The sequence below is a fragment of the Wallemia mellicola genome (genome assembly GCF_000263375.1).
Source record: "Wallemia mellicola CBS 633.66 unplaced genomic scaffold WALSEscaffold_23, whole genome shotgun sequence".
NCBI lineage: Eukaryota > Fungi > Basidiomycota > Wallemiomycetes > Wallemiales > Wallemiaceae > Wallemia > Wallemia mellicola.
In genome coordinates, this window is record NW_006531980.1 from 1 (window position 1) to 22414 (window position 22414).

At 37.8% G+C, this 22414-nt stretch overlaps 11 protein-coding genes across 11 annotated transcripts; 4 read left to right on the forward strand and 7 right to left on the reverse strand.

Moving 5' to 3' along the window:
- Positions 1 to 801: 801 nt before the first annotated feature.
- On the reverse strand, positions 802 to 5416 carry WALSEDRAFT_58506 (hypothetical protein; the record flags this gene model as incomplete). Its single annotated transcript, XM_006960040.1, has 8 exons — positions 802 to 2480; positions 2524 to 3993; positions 4039 to 4354; positions 4400 to 4465; positions 4761 to 4861; positions 4914 to 5106; positions 5159 to 5225; positions 5347 to 5416. 8 exons carry the CDS (start codon positions 5414 to 5416, stop codon positions 810 to 812), a joined length of 3954 nt encoding a protein of 1317 aa, XP_006960102.1. The 3' UTR covers positions 802 to 809.
- On the reverse strand, positions 5375 to 7222 carry WALSEDRAFT_61275 (phosphotransferase KptA/Tpt1). Its single transcript, XM_006960041.1, has 6 exons — positions 6984 to 7222; positions 6705 to 6933; positions 6519 to 6656; positions 6040 to 6471; positions 5796 to 5988; positions 5375 to 5743 (listed from the first exon to the last, which is right to left on the reverse strand). Exons 1-4 carry the CDS (start codon positions 7140 to 7142, stop codon positions 6356 to 6358), a joined length of 642 nt encoding a protein of 213 aa, XP_006960103.1. The 5' UTR covers positions 7143 to 7222; the 3' UTR covers positions 5375 to 5743; positions 5796 to 5988; positions 6040 to 6355.
- WALSEDRAFT_70302 (ClpS-like protein) lies at positions 7216 to 8229 on the forward strand (the record flags this gene model as incomplete). The annotated part of the gene is made up of 5 exons (XM_006960042.1): positions 7216 to 7221; positions 7266 to 7309; positions 7358 to 7505; positions 7552 to 7755; positions 7802 to 8229. The coding sequence occupies 5 exons, from the start codon at positions 7216 to 7218 to the stop codon at positions 7916 to 7918; spliced, it is 519 nt and encodes a 172-aa protein (XP_006960104.1). The 3' UTR covers positions 7919 to 8229.
- Positions 7927 to 9788, reverse strand: WALSEDRAFT_33779 (acetylornithine aminotransferase). The gene is made up of 11 exons (XM_006960043.1): positions 9668 to 9788; positions 9582 to 9618; positions 9432 to 9537; positions 9315 to 9378; positions 9166 to 9269; positions 9053 to 9122; positions 8832 to 9004; positions 8704 to 8781; positions 8499 to 8658; positions 8276 to 8453; positions 7927 to 8229 (listed from the first exon to the last, which is right to left on the reverse strand). Exons 1-11 carry the CDS (start codon positions 9767 to 9769, stop codon positions 7964 to 7966), a joined length of 1338 nt encoding a protein of 445 aa, XP_006960105.1. The 5' UTR covers positions 9770 to 9788; the 3' UTR covers positions 7927 to 7963.
- A 156-nt stretch (positions 9789 to 9944) lies between these two features.
- Positions 9945 to 13151, reverse strand: mkh1 (kinase-like protein). Its single transcript, XM_006960045.1, has 5 exons — positions 10836 to 13151; positions 10567 to 10787; positions 10458 to 10522; positions 10276 to 10413; positions 9945 to 10226 (listed from the first exon to the last, which is right to left on the reverse strand). The coding sequence occupies exons 1-5, from the start codon at positions 11246 to 11248 to the stop codon at positions 10005 to 10007; spliced, it is 1059 nt and encodes a 352-aa protein (XP_006960107.1). The 5' UTR covers positions 11249 to 13151; the 3' UTR covers positions 9945 to 10004.
- Positions 9945 to 14348, reverse strand: WALSEDRAFT_33781 (hypothetical protein; the record flags this gene model as incomplete). Its single annotated transcript, XM_006960044.1, has 6 exons — positions 14116 to 14348; positions 10836 to 14065; positions 10567 to 10787; positions 10458 to 10522; positions 10276 to 10413; positions 9945 to 10226 (listed from the first exon to the last, which is right to left on the reverse strand). Coding segments are annotated over exons 1-2 (2467 nt in total), but the record flags the coding sequence as incomplete, so codon positions are not given.
- Positions 14349 to 14382: 34 nt separating this feature from the next.
- Positions 14383 to 15613, reverse strand: WALSEDRAFT_70304 (hypothetical protein; the record flags this gene model as incomplete). The annotated part of the gene is made up of 2 exons (XM_006960046.1): positions 14383 to 14884; positions 14930 to 15613. The coding sequence occupies 2 exons, from the start codon at positions 15611 to 15613 to the stop codon at positions 14387 to 14389; spliced, it is 1182 nt and encodes a 393-aa protein (XP_006960108.1). The 3' UTR covers positions 14383 to 14386.
- Positions 15614 to 15633: 20 nt separating this feature from the next.
- WALSEDRAFT_61278 (PTH2-domain-containing protein) lies at positions 15634 to 16650 on the forward strand. Its single transcript, XM_006960047.1, has 8 exons — positions 15634 to 15658; positions 15709 to 15755; positions 15805 to 15945; positions 15993 to 16051; positions 16096 to 16144; positions 16194 to 16219; positions 16267 to 16368; positions 16410 to 16650. Exons 1-8 carry the CDS (start codon positions 15646 to 15648, stop codon positions 16510 to 16512), a joined length of 540 nt encoding a protein of 179 aa, XP_006960109.1. The 5' UTR covers positions 15634 to 15645; the 3' UTR covers positions 16513 to 16650.
- A 2203-nt stretch (positions 16651 to 18853) lies between these two features.
- WALSEDRAFT_61279 (ribosomal protein L37ae) lies at positions 18854 to 19390 on the reverse strand. The gene is made up of 4 exons (XM_006960048.1): positions 19366 to 19390; positions 19283 to 19318; positions 19032 to 19234; positions 18854 to 18986 (listed from the first exon to the last, which is right to left on the reverse strand). Exons 1-4 carry the CDS (start codon positions 19366 to 19368, stop codon positions 18950 to 18952), a joined length of 279 nt encoding a protein of 92 aa, XP_006960110.1. The 5' UTR covers positions 19369 to 19390; the 3' UTR covers positions 18854 to 18949.
- A 512-nt stretch (positions 19391 to 19902) lies between these two features.
- Positions 19903 to 21044, forward strand: WALSEDRAFT_21788 (ribosomal protein P0; the record flags this gene model as incomplete). Its single annotated transcript, XM_006960049.1, has 2 exons — positions 19903 to 20688; positions 20892 to 21044. The coding sequence occupies 2 exons, from the start codon at positions 19903 to 19905 to the stop codon at positions 21042 to 21044; spliced, it is 939 nt and encodes a 312-aa protein (XP_006960111.1).
- A 99-nt stretch (positions 21045 to 21143) lies between these two features.
- On the forward strand, positions 21144 to 22125 carry WALSEDRAFT_40777 (TIP41-domain-containing protein; the record flags this gene model as incomplete). The annotated part of the gene is made up of 4 exons (XM_006960050.1): positions 21144 to 21238; positions 21293 to 21469; positions 21521 to 21752; positions 21803 to 22125. The coding sequence occupies 4 exons, from the start codon at positions 21147 to 21149 to the stop codon at positions 22103 to 22105; spliced, it is 804 nt and encodes a 267-aa protein (XP_006960112.1). The 3' UTR covers positions 22106 to 22125.
- Between the last annotated feature and the right edge of the window lie 289 nt (positions 22126 to 22414).

The following is a 22414-nucleotide window of genomic DNA, read 5'->3' on the forward strand; positions in this document are numbered from 1 at the left end:
TCTGAAATTTATTTTAAAGATTCAATAAAATCTACAAAAAATTAAATTATCTGTTGAAATCCAGATACTGCGCTTAAACATACAGCGTCAAAGAACAATGAAACACGGACGCGTGTTTCACCAAACCAATGAACAGGAGTATGTCTCGAGGTACGGTTAGAGACAAGACAAGAATCACAGAGCGCCACGATTACATTTAGACATGAGCGCGACCAATCAAAGCGGCGTAAAAATAAAAGGAACAAGAATTGTATGACACTGGTGAATACATATAAGGAAGAAAATGTTATAAATTAAAATCATCTGACATAGATCCTATTCATTTGATAGTAATAACAATATCATAACGTCTTCTCAGGTGCCCAACAGACATAGAACATCTGGTAACCACATCTCTACATCAAATAATTAACCGAAAAAGTTTTACCAAGGAGGTTGAATCTCGTTGGTCACTTGCTTCCATTTTGTTGTTTTGCACAGCTAAACTTTTTTTAATGAATACATAACATCGCAAATTGTCCATCGGAGTATTTTAATTCATATATCTGTTACCAGTAAATTGATTACTGTTACTCTTCTACTCCGTCTGTTCAGATCTGGGTGGGGAGAGGGAATCTTGTCTTTCGCATAATATTCAGAAAGTACAACGTAGTAATGACAAATTGGTATAAATGATCATTGAGTCACTGAGTTAACCACACATGAAATGTTACTCAATTAATCATTGCTTTATGGTACTCGCAAATTATAACAAATATAATGATAAATAATATTACATCGAGGTAAGTATAACATGTATATACTTTTAACTATTGTTCATTTTCAGCTATTGAAGATGTTGGTGATTCGGATCTTTCTCTTCTCATTCTTGCTTCAAGCAGTTTGCGAGTACGAGGTGCTACAGCTGCACCTCTCCTTCTGGGTGGTGCTTCCTCCAGATCATCCGAACTGATTCTGGAACTCCATGAGGAAGTTAAAATCTCATCGACTTTAGCTAATGCTTTATTTGAATCATCTTGATCATTCAATGACGAGTATTGTGGACTTTCTAAATTCCCTTGACCTTTGCCTATGAAATTGTACTTATAATTACCGCTTTCATAACTGTTGTACGCTGGTGAAGGTAATCTATCATTAGCCATTGCGTTCATATCAATGGAGCCCATTCCAGTAGCTTGTTTGATTGAAGGTAATCTCATCAAGTAATTTTTCATTGTTGATGATCTCGCTAATTCTGGTGTTGCCTCGATTGTAGGTAGAAAATCAGAGGATAGGGGCGACTTCATTACAGATGTATTCGACTTGGAACTTTTGAAATCATCAGATTTAGGCGATTTAAAATCATCATCACTCCTTTTAGGTGATTCGTTTACTTCATTTAGTGGTGATGCGAATTGCTCATCAATAGGTGATTCCTTAACATTTCTCTCTACTGCATGAACCTCTGTAGAGGCTGAGACGTTATTTCTATTGGATTCAACTTTCTTCCAGTCATCAACTACCATCCGTTGTTGCTCATTATTGTTTGGAGATACCTTAGAATTCTCCTCGAAATTATTCGGTGCTGACGTTTGTGAATTCCTATATCTGGTACTCGTTGACATGGCGCTTCTCCTGGTTTTGTATCTCCGTATCTTGGATCTTGTCGATGCAGCACCTACAGAACCAGGTTGAGATGATACCTTCGTACTTGTATTGCTTCTTCCAATATTAATTATACCATCGTCTTGGTATGTTTCATCCTCATAGAACACAGTAGAACCACTACCTTCACTCCAAGTCTCAACTTCAGGTTCATCCTCCAACTTAACTTCCGATCCTACGTCCTCGTTCTTATTCTGGTTCTCGAATTCTTTGGTCAGAGCTGCCGTTATTGACTGATGACCTGCTTGGTTTGCGTTTGCTTGGAAAATCATCTCTGACCTCACAGCTTGTGGAGGAGGGGAACGCAAAGTCTCTGGAAGGTTGTGCCAATCTGACACTAACGGTGGACTAATTGCATTTGGTGGTGGAGATACAACCCTAGGAACTTGAGCTTCTAATGACCAAGATGGAGGGTGAGTCTTTTTACCACCTAACTGAGGAGATTGAGCAAACGGCAACTGAGACAATGTGGCATCTTGTTGCTGAGGTGACTGCACTTGTGTCTCAGGACATAATCCAGGTGGCGTCAATTGAGATTGAGATTCCTTCATGTTACTAGAGACTACTTCAGATATACCCTTGGTGGTACTTCCTTGGCCCTTAACGAATGGTGTTATAGCCATTTCTCGAAGTTTTGCTGCTTCATCTGAGAACTCATCGCGGATGTTTTTCATATCTTTGACCGTGTAGAATTGTGAATGAGCATTATCATCATTCATTTCTGGACCGTCTTCTTCAAAATCACTGTTTTCATCCCTGTTCGACAGTTCCGCAAACTTTGGGCTTAAAGGTACAGGTGAGCGCGCTAGTTGTTCAAGCAGAGGTGAGTGAGGTATCTGAAAAGGTCAGAAATATTAAAAGAAGGTTGGGTATACGTACCTTTTCTTTGCCTTTCTCTAATTTGTGTTGAGATGTTAAGTCAATATTTTGATCCATCACAGCATTCATAACTATAGGTGACGTTGGCGAGAAAGTATGCTTATTGCTTTTAGACTTTTTCTTCTCCCGCTTAACTTTCTTGTTTGGTGATTTTGGTAGAGGTGGTGGTGGCATCTCCATTTTCTGAGTCTCATCCGTTGAGTTCGACTCCGATTTTATTTGATCATACGAAATCGGAACGGGTGATTTTATATCTTTACTGATCGGTGTAAGAACATTTTCCTCGGAAGGCTCCGATTCGTTTTGGTTTAATGTTTGCATCTCTTTAACAAGAGGATTAGCTGGTGTAGAGCTTCTCTTGAAAAAGCCTCCAAAAGCTGGCGTAGGTTCTCGTTTGGGTGGATTAAAGACAGTTTTAACGGCCTGACTGATTTCCCACCATGGGGTTGAGCTACGAAGTGGAGGAGAGAATGCGGAAGATATAAAGTTGTTATCATCATTCTCAGAAATCTGCTGTGCCTGCTTGTCTGAGACTTTCCTTTGCCTAATTTGAGGACCTTGACCATTGTCCATCTCGGCTGTCGCCTTACGTGAGAGGAACTTCTTGCCAATCGAACCAGACTTTTTACGTTCACCATCAAAAACAGATTTCATAGCGTTCGAATAGAATGCCATCGAGCCAGAATTGTATTTTTTTCTGTCACCCATTTCAACGAAATTGCGATCTATATCTTCTGGTGAAGCATCTTGATAGCCCTCAGGAAGGGGAGATTTGAGGAACTCGTCTGTTATTTGACTTGGTGGTTGAAATGATGAGTTTGTGTGATGATATAATGGCTTTGAGACATCTTTAGGAGTATGGTTAGAAGGCCATTTCCACGGTTCGTTACGAAATGATTGTGGAGACAATCCCGAAGGTTGATAAGTCCAAGGTCTATCTAATCTAGCATTTGAAGCCTGTATGAAAGCTTGTGTATTAGGAGACATCATTTCAGCATCATCGTTAGTCTGCCAACTTGAATGACGTGGTTCTTCCTCCAAATTTCCCGAGAATACGTTAGCTTCAACTGATTTTGATAAATGAGAGTCCATATCCTCGCTTGACCCATTTTCCAAAGCCATTTCACGTTCCCTTGCTAATCGATTGCGACGACGACGACGATAAATTAAACCGACAATGGTAAATAATGCTACTAGACCACCTATAATGAAGATAGGAGAGAGGTAGGCGACCTTAAAATCGGGTGAAGTGTCTGATATGGAAGCTGTTGCCTCATCATCGTTACTATTTGAAGGAGGAATCGTCGAATCTGGACGATCATCAGAGAGGTCACTGTCATCTTCCGCATCGGGGATTTCAATTTCCTCATCTTTCTCAATGTCGTTGTCGTCTCCATCACTATCTGTTGTTATGTCATCTTCCAAGTCATCTTCATCTTCAATATTTTCTATCTCTACATTATCTGATGACTAGCAAAGATTAGCTTTTATTCTTTCCGATATTAATTCACTCACGGATGAAGACTTTAACTTCTTATCACTATTTACATTCGATGTTGACTTGCTATTTATAGTTGAACTATCAGCATCATTAGGAAGCACTTGGGCGTCTGGAGGTGTAGTTGAATCTCGACTGCCCGATAAGCTACCAACACCATGATACTTTCCATCATCAAAATTTTGACGCCTCTTTATATCATGTTGATCATCGAGGCTCAGATTATAAACTTCAGCAAAGGGACAACTAGCCATGTCTAGGCAGTTGGCGACGTTTTTGGTGTCGTCTAAGGATGCGTTTACTCTTGTATTATCCAGAATGGTGTTTGATTTACTTTAACGAGGTTAGAATTAAGTATAGTTTAGAAGAAACACTTACAAATGAATGTAGTCTGCTTTCGGTTTGTTTTTGATAGATTGTGTGACCTCTGGGCCGTAACGTATTCTGTTGAATGGGGGCACGTTGAATAATTGTGAAAAGAAAGGATTATATGATGGGTGGAATAATGGAATTATTCCTTTGGTTTATTATTTTTATAACGTTGCTGGATTGGATGAAGCAAGTTGAGACTAGGATTCCTGAGACGCGTTAAAAAAAATCGCGCTAATTGGCATACCTTCCAAATTAGGATAGGTTGCTTCTTTTTCCGCATTATGTGTTGGTTAACGTGAACGAATATAGTAATTTACATTATAGAAATACAATGATTATTACATATGTGAATCAAAATTTGCATTACACGATGCTTGAGTCAGAAGTGTCTCTTGGCGGCTTGTGAATGTACAGAAGTACCTGGTAGATAGTAGCACTTATTAGCATGTAGACGCCACCATCAACAGCCTTTGAATTATATTCAATTGGTATGTTACGTCTATCATGTTCGAGACCTCACCTGATAAACACCTAATGCAAGTGTACCAGTAAAATAAAGGACACCTATTCTCAATTTGTGTTGCTTAAAGCCTGAGAAGAATTTGATAGGGTAGTTAAGCATCAAACTGAAGAGACTGAGTAATTCGATGAGTATCTGCAACAATGCAATTGTTTCAGTAATGAAGATCAAACCACTGATATTAATGTTCGGTCTATGGTAATTGAATATAAAAAAATGAAGGGGATTCGTTATGATGGACTTACATGATACCAGTAGGACCAAGATTAGCTCCAAGCATGTCAAGGAAAAACTTGCGGTATACCAAACCCCCTAAATCGCTTTATTAGTATTTGAAAGGTATTGTTTACTATAGTTTCACACATATGCATGCGTAAGAGACATCTATGCGACTATTAAGAGATGCCAAATGATTAGACAATTTCAGACATACAGGCTGAAGCCACCAGGGCAAGTAAGCGAGCTAATTTAAATTCAGCTGAAGTCTCTTGAATGCTTGACATGTGTTTTGTATTTCTGTATGGCTGTTCTTGCTAAACGATTAAGTCGACCGAAAGTTCATGAAAGTAATTTACTATTTATTGAGGTAATACTCTCATATCAAGATTGAATTGATACTCAAGACATTTCCAGCTTTTCACTATTGCTCATCTCTGCATTATTAAATCTAGAGAGTTTGGTCAAAACATCATGGATAGTTCAAGATGGTTATACATTCATAGGCTTATATAAGAAATGCAGTATAATAACGCATGTTCGCCATTGTCAGAAGTTTCCGATGGTTGAAGATTGCAATAAATTAGGAGGCACATTCTGTTCGATGTGGTCATCTGCGGGGTAAGTTTAGTTTATATTGCACTTCAATTAATCACGATTAGTTACACTATCCAAACTTCTTTCATTTTTCTTATACCTTGCCTGTTCTCGCTAATTTTAATAGCCTGTATTGGCCATAAAGGTTTGTCCTTTTACTCAGACTTTATGTAACCTGACGTATACTCAGGTGGTAAGAGACGTCGCGAAGGTTGGAAACTAATGTCAGTTTTGATACTACTGTAAGCAGTATGATGACACGCTTTCTATGTCGTTAACCTTTTCTAGATACTGTAAACAGGTATTTACCTACTATGGGAACATTAATTATTTCATAGGTCTTTTAGAATTCTTCAGCATCGGCGTGATGTTATTTTACACCAACACAAAGCTCAAAGGTCATTTAGGATCAGCTTTCTTCAGAGCATTCACTGCATTGATCCTCTCGATGATAGCTTGTGTCTCTCAAATTATACCTGGCTTGTCGGCATCATATAATATTGCTTGGGCAAAAGAGGAAAAAGACCATTACTTCGGAAGAGTTACAGTTCCGATGGTTAATGAGCAAGAACCTTTGCTGGCTCAAGCGTAATGTCGAACACTCATTGACTATTTGTAAACAGATGAAATTATATATCTAATCCATCTTTGTTCTGTACTTTGGCAAAATACTTTGTCGGTAATGTGCCATCTAAACCATTCGTTAAGATAACACCATTCAATGACTTGAAGAATTTGACACCATCCATAATATAGTTAGACAATTTGTTGTGAATAAAAATTTTGACTCACCTTCCAATGATTGTTCTAAGTTGATATAGATAAAAATAGAGCTTTGTTTACGCATACCACTGATAACCTCTGAATCACCCGGTAAACCAGTAGCTAAATGAATATACTGCCTTCCCATAGTTTTCAAACCTTCATTTTCTTAAATTGGATGTTAAAACAGGTAACTATAATGTGTAAAAGACATACTTATTTTATTCCAAGCGTCCGGATTAGTCCCATGTACAGCGATAGAAGCATCTGATGGTTTGAGAATTTGAGTTAACTCTAAATCACTGGTGTCCAAAGTATGACCTTGAACGGCTCTTATTAATTTTACGCCATCTTCATCAAGCAATTGGTATCTTTTCTTGTCATTCGTTCTAACCAGATGCTGCAATAATTCGTAGTCAAGACCTTTCAACTTTGGTCGTTGTAGCTGTAATAAAGAATGATAAGGAAATAAAAATATCACAAAGTAAAACTGACGAGATCATCAACTTTAATAAAACCATCCTTTCTGATAAATAAACCCTCCTTCAATGCTCCATGTCTCAAAATATATGATAACGTTTTCGAATAACGAACGTCTGGTGAATCTGTGACTCTACCCTTTGCCGACTTTGGTGGAATAATTTCTTTATTCATACTTTCAAGCAATTTTGTAATTTTTTTATCTGAGCTATATTTCGTTTATTCTTCCTTTCAAAGATCTATAAAGATGAGCGTAAGGGGAAAATATATATTAATGAATAGACTAAAATTTAGTAGCTTAGATTATTCAGCCAACGTATTATCAGTCGAACTGTAGTACCGTCAGTTTTATTATAGATTTAGTCTACATTTACTTACAGATAAATCAGTTCAACCAGTCGTACTTTTGTTTCTTCTGTCCGTAGATTGGAGGAATCAACGAACGCCCTTCCTTCTAATCCAAAATTAGAAGCTATTGTCGATCAAATCGCTTCACTCAACTTACTTGAAGCTGCTGATTTGGCTTCTTTGCTCAAGGTAATTACTTTACATAGTCAATTTATGCCTTATTAATAAATTATAGACTAAATTAAATATTCAAGATATTGCTATGCCAGCCGTTGCGGCTGCTCCAGCCGTCGCTGCTGAATCGGCTGCAGAAGCTGAAGAAGACAAGCCAAAGGAAAAGACGATTTTCTCAGTTAAATTGGAATCTATCGATGCTACAGCGAAAGCTAAGGTTATAAGAGAAGTAAAGGCTCTGAACCCAACAATGAACTTGGTGGAGGTAAGTATTATTCTCTTATTTTGAGTCACGCTAACTTTATACAAAGGCAAAGAAATTTGTTGAGAGTGCTCCACAGATCATTAAGGAAGGCTTATCAAAGGAGGATGCTGAAAAACTTCAAAAGACTTTGGAAGCTGCAGGCGCCAAGATAGTTCTTGAATAGACAATTTCATAATGTATCAAAACATAATAATAAAAAACCTCTCTTTTATTCTTGTTTGACAACTTCTCTGACGCTTTCCTTGAAAATTTTGCAACCAAGCTCCATTTCCTCTTTGGAGATCGTGAGAGGTGGAATAAATCTAATGACGTCAAATGCAGATGTTGTTAACAACATCAAACCCTTTTCGAGGCATTTTTTCTGTACCTTTGCCCCAATGTTGTCTGGAGTTGAGTTCTTGATAACTGCTGATGGGATTGGATGCTTCGTTGAGCTGACGAATTCTACTCCAATCATAAGACCTAATCCACGAACTGAAAATCTCATTATATAAAAATCTCAAAATAATTTGAAACATACCATCGGCAATAAAATCCTTTGTTTCATGATCATCTTGAAGTTGTTTCAAAGCAGTAAATAACTCAACTGAACGCGCGTTAACGTTATCAAGTATCTGTTCTTCCTTCATGACGTTGGCACATTCTACACCGGCTGCGCATGAGATTGCATTGCCAGAGTATGTACCTCCCAATGAGCCCTGCAGATATTAGTAATTGATTTTCATGATAACTATAATAATCACCTTTGGCATCTTGTCTGTAAGCTCCTTGCGAGTAACGATAGCAGAAAGTGGGAAACCGTTTGCTATCCCCTTTGCGATAACCAATATATCTGGACGTACACCGGAGTGCTCTACAGCGAAGTATTTGCCTGTTCTTCCAAATCCACTTTGGACTTCATCTCTGTGACAAATGAGTTATAGAAGTATAGAGACGCCAGTGACTAACAAGATGAGCATAATGTTGTTATCATCACAGATTTTACGCAAGCCGTGAAGGAATGAGGTTGGTGCAGGTACATACCCACTACGGAATTATGAGTTTTCTACTGTATCATATTTTGATGCTCTTCTTACCCTTCTCCAAGAACCGGTTCAAGGATGATAGCCGCGGTGTCAACAGGAGCACTCTGTTGAGCGAGCAACATTTCCAATTGGAATAAACAATGCTTTACGAGCTCTTCCTCAGAAGTTGACTGTGGAAGACCCATTTGGTGGGCATATGGGAATGGCGTGGTGTAAATACCAGGCTAATAGGCGTCAATGAATTTATTCATTTCCACGCAGAATAAACTCACCATACCATTACCTACTTGCTCAGCGTAGATTGTTTTTGACTTCGTAAGTGCTGAGGCGCCATAGGTACGTCTTAAGACGTTAAAGAATGTGTTATGTTATATACTTTACTTACCCATGATAAGAGCCTTGCATACATATAATATTACCGTGAGTCTTTCCGGATGATTTTCTTGCAACTTTAATAGCATTTTCGACGGCCTCACTTCCAGAGTTGAGCTTGATAGCATGTGAGAACATACAGCGCTAAAAAAAAATACGCACGAAGAAGAATGAATCTAGTGAAGGGTCTGGCATCACTTGAAGTAACTTCTCGATAAGCTCCACGCTATAACACCTATCGTCAGACTGATTTAAACTCATACTAGTGAAATAACTAACTATGGGCGTGTGAAACCAATACTACATTGTCCATGGACGAGTGTTCCAACTTGTTCTTGCGCTGCTTTCGTTATACGAGGATGACAGTGTCCTAAGTTAGTTACGCCTAATGACGGTAAGATAGATAAGAGAGTATGAACTGCCACGAACCAATTCCACAGGTGAAATCCAGTAATTTCTCTTCATTCTATAAGTAATTAATTATGCTTTATTTACTGCGTAAAATTTAAACATACAGTATAAACCCAGCTGCCTTCACCTCTCTCTATGATATGTTCCTTGATGCGGCCACAGCCAGCTGCAACGTGTAATTTACCTTTCTCGATTAAGTCAACCATCTTAGTCTTAAATGTAGCTATTCAAGCGTGATCTTTGACTTGTGGGTTAAGCGACGACCATTTAAGCGAGGGCCTTTTAATGAACTTTCGCTAGCTTTACGCGATTTAGTGACCTGCTGACTCAATAAGTTCCTAGTTGCTTTTTACTTTTACGATTTATTTTGCACTCTTCTTTGCTAATGTACGGACTGAAACTTAATACAAGCACATTATTACAATATAGAAAAAGAAGTAATTATGAAGAATGTAGTCTATTGGTTGATCTTATAGTTTGGCCTAGTCTGCTATCTTTGAAATTCCACTCCTTATCTATAGTTAAAAACTTGTCATCGGCTAATTGTGATGCAGTTGGTCTTTCTCTCGGTTCGGCTTTAAAGCAAGCATTCTTAAATGCGATAGCATCTTGACTCATTTCTATGCCTTCTTTCACAGGTGGTGCAGAACGTTTTTGACCGACCTGTATATATTATAAGAATCGTCTATGGCTAAGAGTTATTATTACTCACCTCCATGACTATCTGAACCATTGTCATCTTAGGCCATGGTCTTTCAGCTGTGAGCATCTCTAAAAGTACACAACCTAAACTCCAAATGTCGCATTTGGCTGAATAACCAGCCATTCCTACCGAATCAATCACCTCAGGCTGAAAACATTAGTAATTGGTTGATTTTATAATTAAAATCTTACAGCCATCCAATAGAACGTTCCTTTCATGTTAGTAGCTCCAGCATTTGTACCGTATGCATCAGAGTCTAAATAAATTATTAGATAAAATAAAAATGCTTAATATACTAACCTGCTGCTTTTGATACACCAAAGTCTGATATTTTGCAATTTCCTTCGAAATCAACCAGTAAATTATCTGCTTTTAGATCTCTATGCCATACGCCTCTGTCATGAAGGTATACTAAACCATCAAGAACTTGTCTCATGAAAAACCTGACTAAATCTTCCTCAAACGGACCATGTCTTCTTAAACAGCGCATAACTGAACCACCTGGAACATATTCAAGAAATCTAAATTGTGAATTAGTCATTTAAATTACGGAAATTTAATCTACGAACATTGAAAAGAATTTATCAGTTCTTTCAAACCCGAGATAGCTGACAATGCGATCGTGATCTAAATCTTTAAGTAATTCAATCTCATATTTAATACTGTCAACTAGCTTGTCATCGCCATCATTATCTTCATCTGAGTGAGCAGTAAGAGCGATCTGTTTTACAGCTAAAGGCTCTCCCGTATTTGCATTGAGTGCTAAATAGACGTGACCAAATGATCCTTTACCAATTAAATCACCTTTGACCCATTTAATTGTTGAAGGTTCATTAGTTACTGGAGATAGTATTTGCTCTTGCCTTTCTCTTTCATTTGGTTGAACTTGCACTACTTTATTGCCCCAGAATACAGTTGAGCGACGTTTTAATCCAGCTCTATCATCAATAACAGGTGATTTCCGCAAATTAGATTGACTCATTGAACGTACTTGCTGTTCCAGATTCTGACTATCTGTGTCTGGTATTGTATCTTCCCTTGTCAACTCTGATGGTTCTTCATAGATAACAGAAGAGCGCTCTTTCGATTGATACGAAGCATCATCGCCAACTTTAAATGACCTTGCCCTGTCCAAAGCTTTCCGATGATCTTGAGCAACATGTCTTATCGTTCGTGTCCTTCTGACTCTTGTATTAAGTTGTTCTGTTTCATTATTGAAATTATCAGTATCATTCGTATTAGTATGAACCGCTTCATTAGAGGGTGACGATACTTTGTTATCAGGTGTCGCCTCATCAGTACCATCATTTGACACTATGGGTCTATCTAAATCATGCCCAGGGAAATACAACTCCAAATTGTCAATCAAGTCCTCCGGATTAGGTCTAAAAAGTGCATTTTCATTTCTCTTATCACGTATACTGGAACCTCTATGTAGTTTCCTCCTACTTAGTAAGTTTGGTGATAGTTTATGTGAACGTAATTGGTGCTGAGCAGGTGAACCTGAATCTGAAGCTGATGTCGTAGTCGTTATGGTAGTTTGAGGTTCAGATGTAAGGACATTACTTTCTGGTATAATAAGCTGTAATTTCCTTTTTTCCTGCTTAGAGTTATTAATATTAGATTCATGAAGTTTATCTGAAATTATCTTCGGAGGCAGTTGCCATGTTGCTTGTCCTTCATCTTCACTGGTACTATCATGAGTATTATAATCTTTAACAGTATCTAATGATGGTGATTTATGTTGTTGATGCTCAATTTCTTTCGTATTGGATCTACTTGGAATAATCGTTGGCATCTCAGGTGAAGTCGGTGTAGCATTTTGAGAGGATTTGATTGAAGTTTTGTCGTATTGATAAGCTGGTTTAATTTTCCATCCAAATTCATCATCATCATCAGTTGTTGATAAATAGTCTTCACCTGAAGCTACTTCACCATCATAATCTGATTCACTATTATCCGACTCTTTGAAATAAGCATTAGTTACATCCTCCAATAAAAATTCTTGGTCTTCTTCAGAAATCAGTCTGTCTTGATAAGCAGGACTATTAATATCAGATGCTGGTGTCAGTGGATCGACGCTAGTCGCTGATGACCTATTTGAACTAGATGTACGTTCATCAGGTATGCTCGATATAGAACTGTCCTGGTTATGATGATTACGATAAATAGTCCTTGGTTCATGTTCAGCTTGGGGTGAATTCTGCTGATCACTAAATGACGAGATTTTAGGGTGATTTGCCGGCGCGGACGTGGCTAGTACAGATTCATCTTGATAATACTTATCTATCGTATTATCCTCAACAGAAAGCGGTCTCATCTTGTTTGTTGACGAATAAGCGCGATTATTAGCTTGTCTAGGTTTTGGTATACCTGTAATATACAACCCATCATTAGCAGAAGGTGAACGAGAACTATGGTCTGAATTAGGACTTGTAGTGAGGTATTGTGTTGGATTGTTACTCGATGCAAGGTTGGATCCATTATATCCAGGCGATACTAGTATTGCTGAATTTGGTGATGATACATAAGGCTGCTGGGAAGAATTTTGACTTCTTATCTGCTGTTCGTCAATTTGTTGATTCATTCTATACAACCAGTTAAGTTCTTCTTCAGAGTATGGCCTTGTAGGAGCCCGTGCATTATTAGAATAAGGTGAAGCATTAGATGGTTCAACTGCAGGAGGGTGTGAAGGGTGATTCGTAAGCGTCGCTTGGTGCACTGGATATGAATTAGTTGGTGAATAAATACTACGTTGAGCAACTGGTGAAGTAATTTGAGGTTGCTGAGACGAAACATAAACTGGAGCTTTACTTTTTCCCTGTTTAACATAGCCCGCTGATACATTTGGTAGTACAGCAGGGAATACCTTAGAATTCTCTTGATTATGATAATTTTCATAAATGTTGCCCATACTTCTGGCAGTTTGTAGTGAGCTTTGATTCTTTAGTGCTGTTTGTCTCGTTGGTGGCGGTATTGAAGGTACTCCAGGTGTCGTTGGGAATTGTGCTGGACGCTGATTATGGTAAGCACGAGTATACGCTGATTGCTTTGAAGTAGTTATGGGTGGTCGCGTATTCCACGCTGGTGAAGTCATTGGTATGTTTTGTGGTGCCGGGTATGGAGAATGACGGGAAGACTTCTGAAGGCGCCTTTGATCAGCGGGGTAAGAGGAGAATGTTTTTCTTTCGGTCTGTTGTTGTTGTTGTTGAAGCCTTTCACGCTCCCTTAATAGCAATAGCCGTTCACGCTCTCGGTGCCTTCTTCGAGCCAAATCAACTTCTGAGTGAGGCATTTCACAACCAGCGACTTGTTCGGCCCACTGTCGTTGTTGACGCTCTATTTTTCTGTTATGTTCCTCGCGTGCACGCTCATCCTCAATTCGTAGGTCTTCTTGAAGCTTTTGCGCTAATTCATGATCACGTTGCTCTTGCTCGAACTTTGAAAGTAAAGCGTGTTGTTCTTTCTCTACAGAAGGAGAAGTAATTGGTGCACCAAAATCATCAAGTCTAGAGTTCCCGCCACTTGTACTACGCCTGCCGGCACTACTAGGTGGTCTGGGTTGTCTACCAGGCCGTAAACTGAGGGGCAGAGTGGTATCGGTATTTGTAACAGATTTTGGCCTTTCAACTTTAACTAATATGTGCGCTAATACATTCTGTGAAGAATTCCGTGAAGTGTGACTGGTCAAAATGGCATCCAATTCGCTGTTCGTAATAGCTTGAGGAGAGGTTTGTCGCAAAAATAAGTCCGTAAGGTAAAAATTGCAATATGGATAGTCTTCCTCATAGATTGGTAGCTTTGTAGATATATTTAGCAATACCAAGAGAAACTATAAAAGGAACTCACGCATACCAAAACGGCGTTTCTAGCTTTAGCATGATTGAAAACGTTGCTCACGTCTACAGGATTCCAGCTACCGCCTACGATAGAGACCATCAAAATTCTGATCTCGTTCAGATTGTTGAGTGACATTTGTTGCTTATGGTAGCTCGTAGATTTATTCTGATTAAAGCTTTCGTCACTATTTACTCTGTAGTGCTTCATCTAAATCTTTATCTCTAATCTAGCATCGAAGTAGCTCTCCAAGGAATGATAATAGATCTGTAAATTTATAAAATCAATTGTCTCTATTTCGAGCGGCTACAAATCTCTTAATAACAACTTCTTTAACGTTATATTCTTTTAAAACTTCAGTTGGTTCATCGATATTCTCAACTCGTTTCTTTGACGGTATTTCTACATATGCGAGTATTAGCGTCTTCTTTGCTTGACTATTCACTCTATTGATCGTGTTAAGCCATTGCCAACTTAATTCATCTGTATTATGCAGCTTGAATGGGCTCGTGCTCTTGTCCGCTTCGTCTTCATATGTTGGACAAATAACAACAGCGAATTCAGCGTGATGAAAGACTGGACCACGTTTATAGAGCACCATATCAACGCAAAACTTTATACCGGACTTTATTACCCAACCTAATGACCTATAATGATGATAGACTGCGTAATTCACTAAAAATGGATTATCAAGTCGGTCTATGTTAACCGAATTAGAATCTAAAGTGATTGGCAAATATCTAAACTCTTTCCAAAGTTGTCTATTAGACATGAAGATATCCTACATAGTTATTAGACTCATCAACTTCACAAACAATAGGCTTACTTTTTGAGGATCAATAATTCTCAAGCAACCAACTCCCCAAGCCAAAAAGAATGCCTCTTGTAAAGTGAGCTGTAAATGTTCGGCATTAGAAAGATCCTCTTGCTCTTCTTGTTCATCTGGCTCAAGTGGTTCCCATTTTGGTGGACTTGATGGTTCAAAACCACGCGAAGTTTTGTCATTCAAAACAATATCATTATTATCCTCATCCACTGGCACAGGTGGTGACTCCTTAATAGCATCTATGCCTGCTAAAGCGGCTTCAGCAGCTAACTGAGCTTCGGTAAGCACTTTGGCTCTCTCAATTTTCATCTTATTCCTTTCTACGCGCCTTTTTGAAGTAATTTCTTCAGCCGTTGGCTGAGGTTTATCTCCTACAGCCAATTTACGCTGACGATCATTCCAAGTTGGCTCAGATCGACTTAAAGAGCCTTTACCGAAGAAACCTCTGGTCCAAAGTACCCTGATATCCCTTTCATTAATGACCCAGACAGACTGAGTTTCTTTTATATATATTCCAACACAAGATGGGTTTATCAGCGACTTCTGTCCAAATCTACTCAAACCAGCTAAAAAAGTTGAGGGCCTTTGATCTATTAAAACTGGTAGCGGGTTTGCATATATCCTATTCTGATGCTGCTTTATCCTTTTATGAGCTGTATTATTTTTTTGTCCAGTATTAACCATTAAGATGAATGTAGAGTTCTAAGCCAACGCTTATGTCTTCTTTTTGTGAGATCGTCGTTTTAAATTGGAATTCTATTTCTCATACTCTAATAAAGCATCCACACCACCAAAAATGCTTGCCTTATACCTATCGCTTCCAATAGTGAGAACGATTTCTTGAATTCGAAGATAGAAGTTTAACTATTAAGCAGATAACATTCGGATTAGGCTATCTCTTAGGCAAACCTGCAAAATTATCTACAAAGTCAGATTTTACTGATGAGTCTGATGACGAAGACGATCAAACCGGACTGGATACTGTCAAACCAGGTATACTAGAACCTTGCAAGCTTGTAAGTTCCTTCATGGCTTGTGTGTCTGCGTTTCTAGCCCATTATAGGTCCTAGTCGTTAGAACAGATCTTGGTATGACAAAAGGCAAGATTGCAGCACAATGCTCGTAAGTATAAAGGAAACCCTTAGTAAAAGCTCAACTACGTACAGTCACGCTACTTTGGCTTGCTATAAAGCCCTTCAACAGTCTAACCCAACTGTATGTACTTTATTTGCAAGTGACGCATTCAGTATTAATTTATCTTAAGCTACTTCGTCATTGGGAGCGTACAGGGTAAAATCTTATCTATATTTGATTCATTCGCTCATAAGTTTATCTAGGCAAGCTAAAATCACTGTTCAAGCTAAATCTGAGGAAGAGTTGTTAATATTACAAGCACAAGCTCAATCATTAAATGTTTGTGCAAGAAGTATTCAAGATGCGTAAGTGAAGTCTTTGTTTTATTTTATCATTAACTTCGTAGGGGCCGAACTCAGATTGAGGCAGGATCTACAACAGTTTTAGGTATTGGTCCAGCCCCTGTTGATCTCGTTAACATGGTTACCTCAAATCAGAAGCTCTTGTAGATTATTATGCACATATATCGAAATTTTGATAAGCTGTAGAATGATTATATATAATCCACTTAAAATCAAGCCTGGTTGCAAGTCATTACTAAGCTCACCATCGCTTGATCAGTACCAATATGGTTGTGCCCAAGTGATATCATTTTACGAGCTGGCTGTTATAACGAACAACACCAAATTACTAGCGTAATTTGTTACTTTACAGCTCATGGATCTTTGTGCTCATAGGTGATAGTCCCAAGTATTTAATAATCCGTTTGACGATGAGGAACCAACTAAAAACGATTAAGAACACAAACAGACCTAAAACACGACCTTCTGCGTCTGCAATATTACAAATCTTTCTGCTGCTTCTATATACTCAGATCAGAAATTATTTTCTATAATGTGGATTACTCTAGAAAATCATTATTATGACATTGTCTTATTTTCTTCATTCTTCAGCAAATTTTTGATACTTTTCAAATATAAACAAAAACCATAGACATCATAAAAAAAACTAATAATAAAATAATTAAAGTCTCATTTTATATATTCTGACTCTTTGGCAATGACAACATCGTAGATCATAAGCCCGGGAGCTGGTAAAATCCCAAGTAAGTATTCAAATCTGAGTTTTGCAGCATATTTCAAGCCTGGATACATTATAACTTCTTTACAATAGCTCATAAACAGCATTTTGTCTGTAAGACATCTTTTATGCATGCTTCAAAACCACTGTTTATGATAACGAATGTATCTTAATAAGTTGATATGCTCATTTGTATTGAACTCAAACATGAACATCGGAATAAGGTAGGAGGTACCAGGCGGCGAACAAGCCAACATTAGTGACTTATATTATCATCAGATCGTCAAACCTAATTGAATTACAATGAAAGTTTTTCAATCCATGTATCTTCGTGCTGTGGCTTGAAAAGTACGACACATTATTTTTTACACCTTACCTTAGTGAAATAAGGTTAAGTCTAACTTTTTACTAGATATCTTAGCCTTCTCTTTAGTTTACATTTGAGGTAAATTTATTGCGTATCATAATATACAGAATTGAGATAATCAAACCTTATCCAAGTGCGCTCAGTAAGATATGTAGTTGTTCAGTAAGAAAATTATGTTTTCCATAGAAAATAATTACTTATTAGAAATATAGTATTAGAGCATATATATACTGTATGAACGGTTGTCGTTTCTATGTTATGTCATTTCGCAGAAATCGGTAAGCTTATCATGTATACTTATGATCTGATATTAGACATGTATATTTGGAGCGAATTTAGCACGTCAGCAGGTGCGCGATCGTTATCTTGGTATACTATCTGTCTAAATGAGGTCGATCAATAATTCGCGAAAGATCTCATATATCTACTTTTTACAAGCTTGACTGCTTCCACATATGGCTATCTTGGTCATCTTATCCTCGATTTACTACGCTTCATAATATTCGTCTGATAGAAAAGCCACCATACAATGATTGCCAATATCAGGATCTCAATATGAAACCAGCTTGTATATTTACAACTACTCGCTTCACCCATTTGCAATGTATTTGATCATAATGACCTATAAACTATGATGAATCTGAAACGAATACTCATGAAATTAGTATCCATATAATAGTAAAGATCTCAGTAGGAAGTATCTAACGTAAAACATTAAAAACATCGGTTAAGGCTTCCGTGTAATCCAATTTAACTCTACAGTTCAGAACCTACTACCAACTTAACTATCAATGTAAAATATAAACCATCCGAAGAGTGCCTTGTAGCATTTTAGCTACTTACTTTAATTAAAAGTTTAGGAGAATTGCCAGCTGTTAGTGATCACTTATCTGACGTGGTAGTACTTATTATTCAGAGCTTTCATTAGTTCTAGAACTAGTATTTGATATATTGGACAGCCTAAATCTAATTATTATCTGATCCTATTAAACCAACCTGGGTTAAGTCTCGCATATGTGTACCACACCAGTGCAACTTCTACATACAGAGAGCAAGGTAGCTAGTCTTCAAAAGGTAGAAGCTCACTATGGCTAGTAAGACGGCTTTTCATTCAATTGACACATTTGGTAGTATGTGAAAGGATAATCCTAAATGAGATTGTGTCGATGGATCTAAATTTATAGTGATATATTCTTGTTTTTTAAATAGTCGCTGCTATATTATACCTCTATTCAATCTACCAAACATAAACTCAGGCTCGTGCTGTTGTTGATTGGGAAAAAGGAAGGTTATAAACAGAAGTAACGTTGTACTATTACACTAACTCGTTATACTAACATTATATTTCACACTCAATTCAACAGGAACATAGGCATCTGCCTATATTCGTCACTAAACAGTATAACGCGTCTAAACGATCTCATACCAAGGAAGGATCTGTATGAAAGGTTCTTACATGAGTACATGGTCGTAAATAGACTTGCTGTGCAGCTCAACGCTTACTCAGCGTGGACATCACGAAGACGACGGATGGTGCTTCAAATTTGTCAATCAGAGAATCAGATAAAATTATAAACTAACCTGCGGACAGTAGTGGCAGCTGGGGTGGCCAAAGTGTAAGCACCACCTGCAATGACCTTACGGCAAGCTTTGCAGTTCCAGATACCAGTGGCAGTACGCTTGACGGAGTCCTTACCACAGAAAGTACATGTGTAACGGGCGTGTTGTGAGATTTCCATCTTCTTTACTTGCTTACGCAAGGAAGCACCGTAGCGGACACCGTACTAATTTGAATGTTAGCTAAATAGACTTAAAAGAGTGCGATATCGTGCCTTTCCTGTGATCCCAACTTTACGAGTACGTTTGACCTGTTTTATTGGTTAACTAATATTCCGCTATTATGAATCTTATTCACCATTTTTCACTTGGTGTATGTACTTAAGAAGAATATTTCACGATGAGATTTTTTGAGACGCAAATTTATAAAATCAGTAAAATATTATATTGGAGCAAATGAATATCTTTATTGAGTGTAGATGGCTAGAAAAAAAATAATAAAATCTCTCAAACCGTCGTTTATAGTACTTCTAGTATCTTGCTCTGACGTATGTATGGTCGCAGAAGGAAATGAGATTTCTGTCTCTGAATGCTTTCAGTATATACTATACTATCATATTTAGCTCTCCTACTAGATAGATCACATTTGATAAGCTCCACGGTGGTCTTCTTCTTCCGCTAACAGCATTGTTGCACAGGGATAGGATGAGATGAAATGATGAGTAAGTGTGTATATTATGCAATTATATAAAATATAAATAATAATTTTAGTTTCCTCTTAAAATAAAAAATCTTAGACAGATTTTACTAGAAATCGCTTGAAATGAATCTTCAAGACCAACGTCGAAGGTTTAAATCGCTTTACTTACTTTAAAAGTAACTGCAATCTTCAGAAATGGGTGCCAACAGAACTGAAAAGGAGCAATACTTCAACCGTCTCCAAGAATTGGTTGAGACCTACCCTTCAATTTTCATTGTCAACATTGACAATGTTTCCTCAAACCAAATGCACCAAATTCGTCAAGCTTTGAGAGGCAAAGGTCAAGTTTTGATGGGTAAGAACACCATGGTTAGAAGAGCATTGAAGATCTTCATCCAATCAAACCCACAATTCGAACGTCTCTTGGCTCACGTTAAGGGTAACATCGGTTTCGTCTTCACCTCAGGTGACTTGAAGGACATCAGAGACATCATCGTCGCTAACAAGGTCAAGGCACCAGCAAGAGCTGGTTTGTACTCACCAGAGGATGTCTACATTCCAGCTGGTAACACCGGTATGGAACCAGGTAAGACTTCCTTCTTCCAAGCCCTTGGTGTTCCAACCAAGATTGCTCGTGGTACCATTGAAATCGTCAGTGACATCAGAGTTGTTGAAGCAAACACCCGTGTTGGTGCATCTGAAGCTACCCTTCTTAACATGCTTAACATCTCTCCATTCACTTTCGGTATGACTTGTGTTCAAGTCTACGACAATGGTCAAATCTTCTCACCAAGCGTTCTCGACGTTTCTGAGGAGACTCTCGTTGGTAGATTGTTGACTGCTGGTAACCAAATTGCTGCTATCTCTTTGGCTATCAACTACCCAACATTGCCATCAGTTATGCACTCATTCGTCAACTCATTCAAGAACGTTCTCGCTGTTTCTATCTCAACCGACTACACTTTCGAGTACTCTGAGAAGGTATGTTTATATTCAAAGGTTATTCATTTGGAATATCGGTATTTAAAATTGAACATGATGATTTCTTTTAATGTCAACACACTGAAAATTCTTACACTAATCGTGGTGAGAAACCGAGACGGGTCTCTGATACAATTATTAAATACTCATTCGAAATGAATAACCTGGCTAATTTGAACGTTTAACTAACGATAATCTACCAGATTAAGGACATGATCGCCAACCCAGATGCTTACGCTGCCGCAGCACCAGCAGCAGCAGCAGCATCAGGTGGTGAAGCTGCCCCAGCTGCTGAGGAGAAGAAGGAAGAAGAGGAAGATGAAGATGAGGACATGGGTCTCGGTCTCTTCGACTAAACTGTTTAAAACTATTTATGTGTAAACAAATTATGTGTATATATGTTTTTGCAGTAGAATTTACGATTGCTTATTGATTTTCTTCTTATCTTTAGTGCTGTCATGTCCAAAAATCATAAAAGTGAATATAAACTAAATAATTGGGTAATAAATACTCAAAAATCTACTATACCTTCCATGAAAGAAACTGAAGAGTTCGTAAATACTATTAAATCTAAGTTATAGTCAATTGATTAGTGTTTATATAGTCTCTCCGAGGAATTGGGTATACCACCACCAGAGATGACATTCTTGGATAGTTTCGTTGAGTTACGCGACAATGATAGTGATTTTAAGATATCATTCAATACTAGGGATGCTCTCAGAGGTGTGAGTAAGAAGAATGAACTTAGAGTGTCATACGCCGATCATTGGGCTAATAGTCGGTAGGTTTAATCAATCATTTACTCTTACATCTAATTAGGCACATCCAATAGACAAACAGAAGAATCTTCAACTATAAAACCTAGCCAACCTTGGGATTGGACTTACACTACGAGATATAATGGAAGCACCTCAAACGTATTCTCTACATCAAATAACGTTAATGATACGATACCAATTGATAAACTCAGTGATACTAATCAGCCTATCTTGTTCTATGACGATGTTCAACTTTATGAAGATGAGCTAGGTGATAACGGTCAAGTTGGACTGAATGTAAAAATCGTAGGTTTATCATTATCCTACGACCTTTCTCTAATAAAATCACAATATAGCGTGTTATGCCATTCGGTTGGTTCATCCTTCAGAGACTCTTCTTGCGTGTTGATAAGGTTCTTTTCCGGATGTTTGACGTAAGGGTTTATCATGAATTCAATAGTGGTGTTGTGATAAGAGAGAGTACAGGTTTAGAGAGTAGTTGGGATGCAGTCAAGCAATGTCTTCCACCAACAGATGCAACTATCTTGTCCGATGAGCCAACTATTCAAGCTACTCTCAAGATGATATCTAAATATGCCAATGAACAATGTACGAAATGGGATGGTTTAGGATCTCTACTGGATGTATGTAAATTGTAAATCACTATGTAATATTGTCTTTCAGAGTCTAAGAAACGTAGAATGGTATGCAATATTGTTGATAAAATACAAAAATGATATAAAGTGATACTTTAAATAGTTTAGATGTAAGGATTTGCCATTTTTGATGTGATTTAGTAAGTATTCTCATGTAAGTACATGCTAAATAGTTCATTGTACTAAATTCTTCTCTTCAATTTTAGCAGCAATTGATTCAATCTGGTAGTCTAATCAGTACACATGGCTTTTTGTCCATTTTTACCTACCAAAGTAGAGACATTTCTTATATGTTCATCCCATAATTGAGTC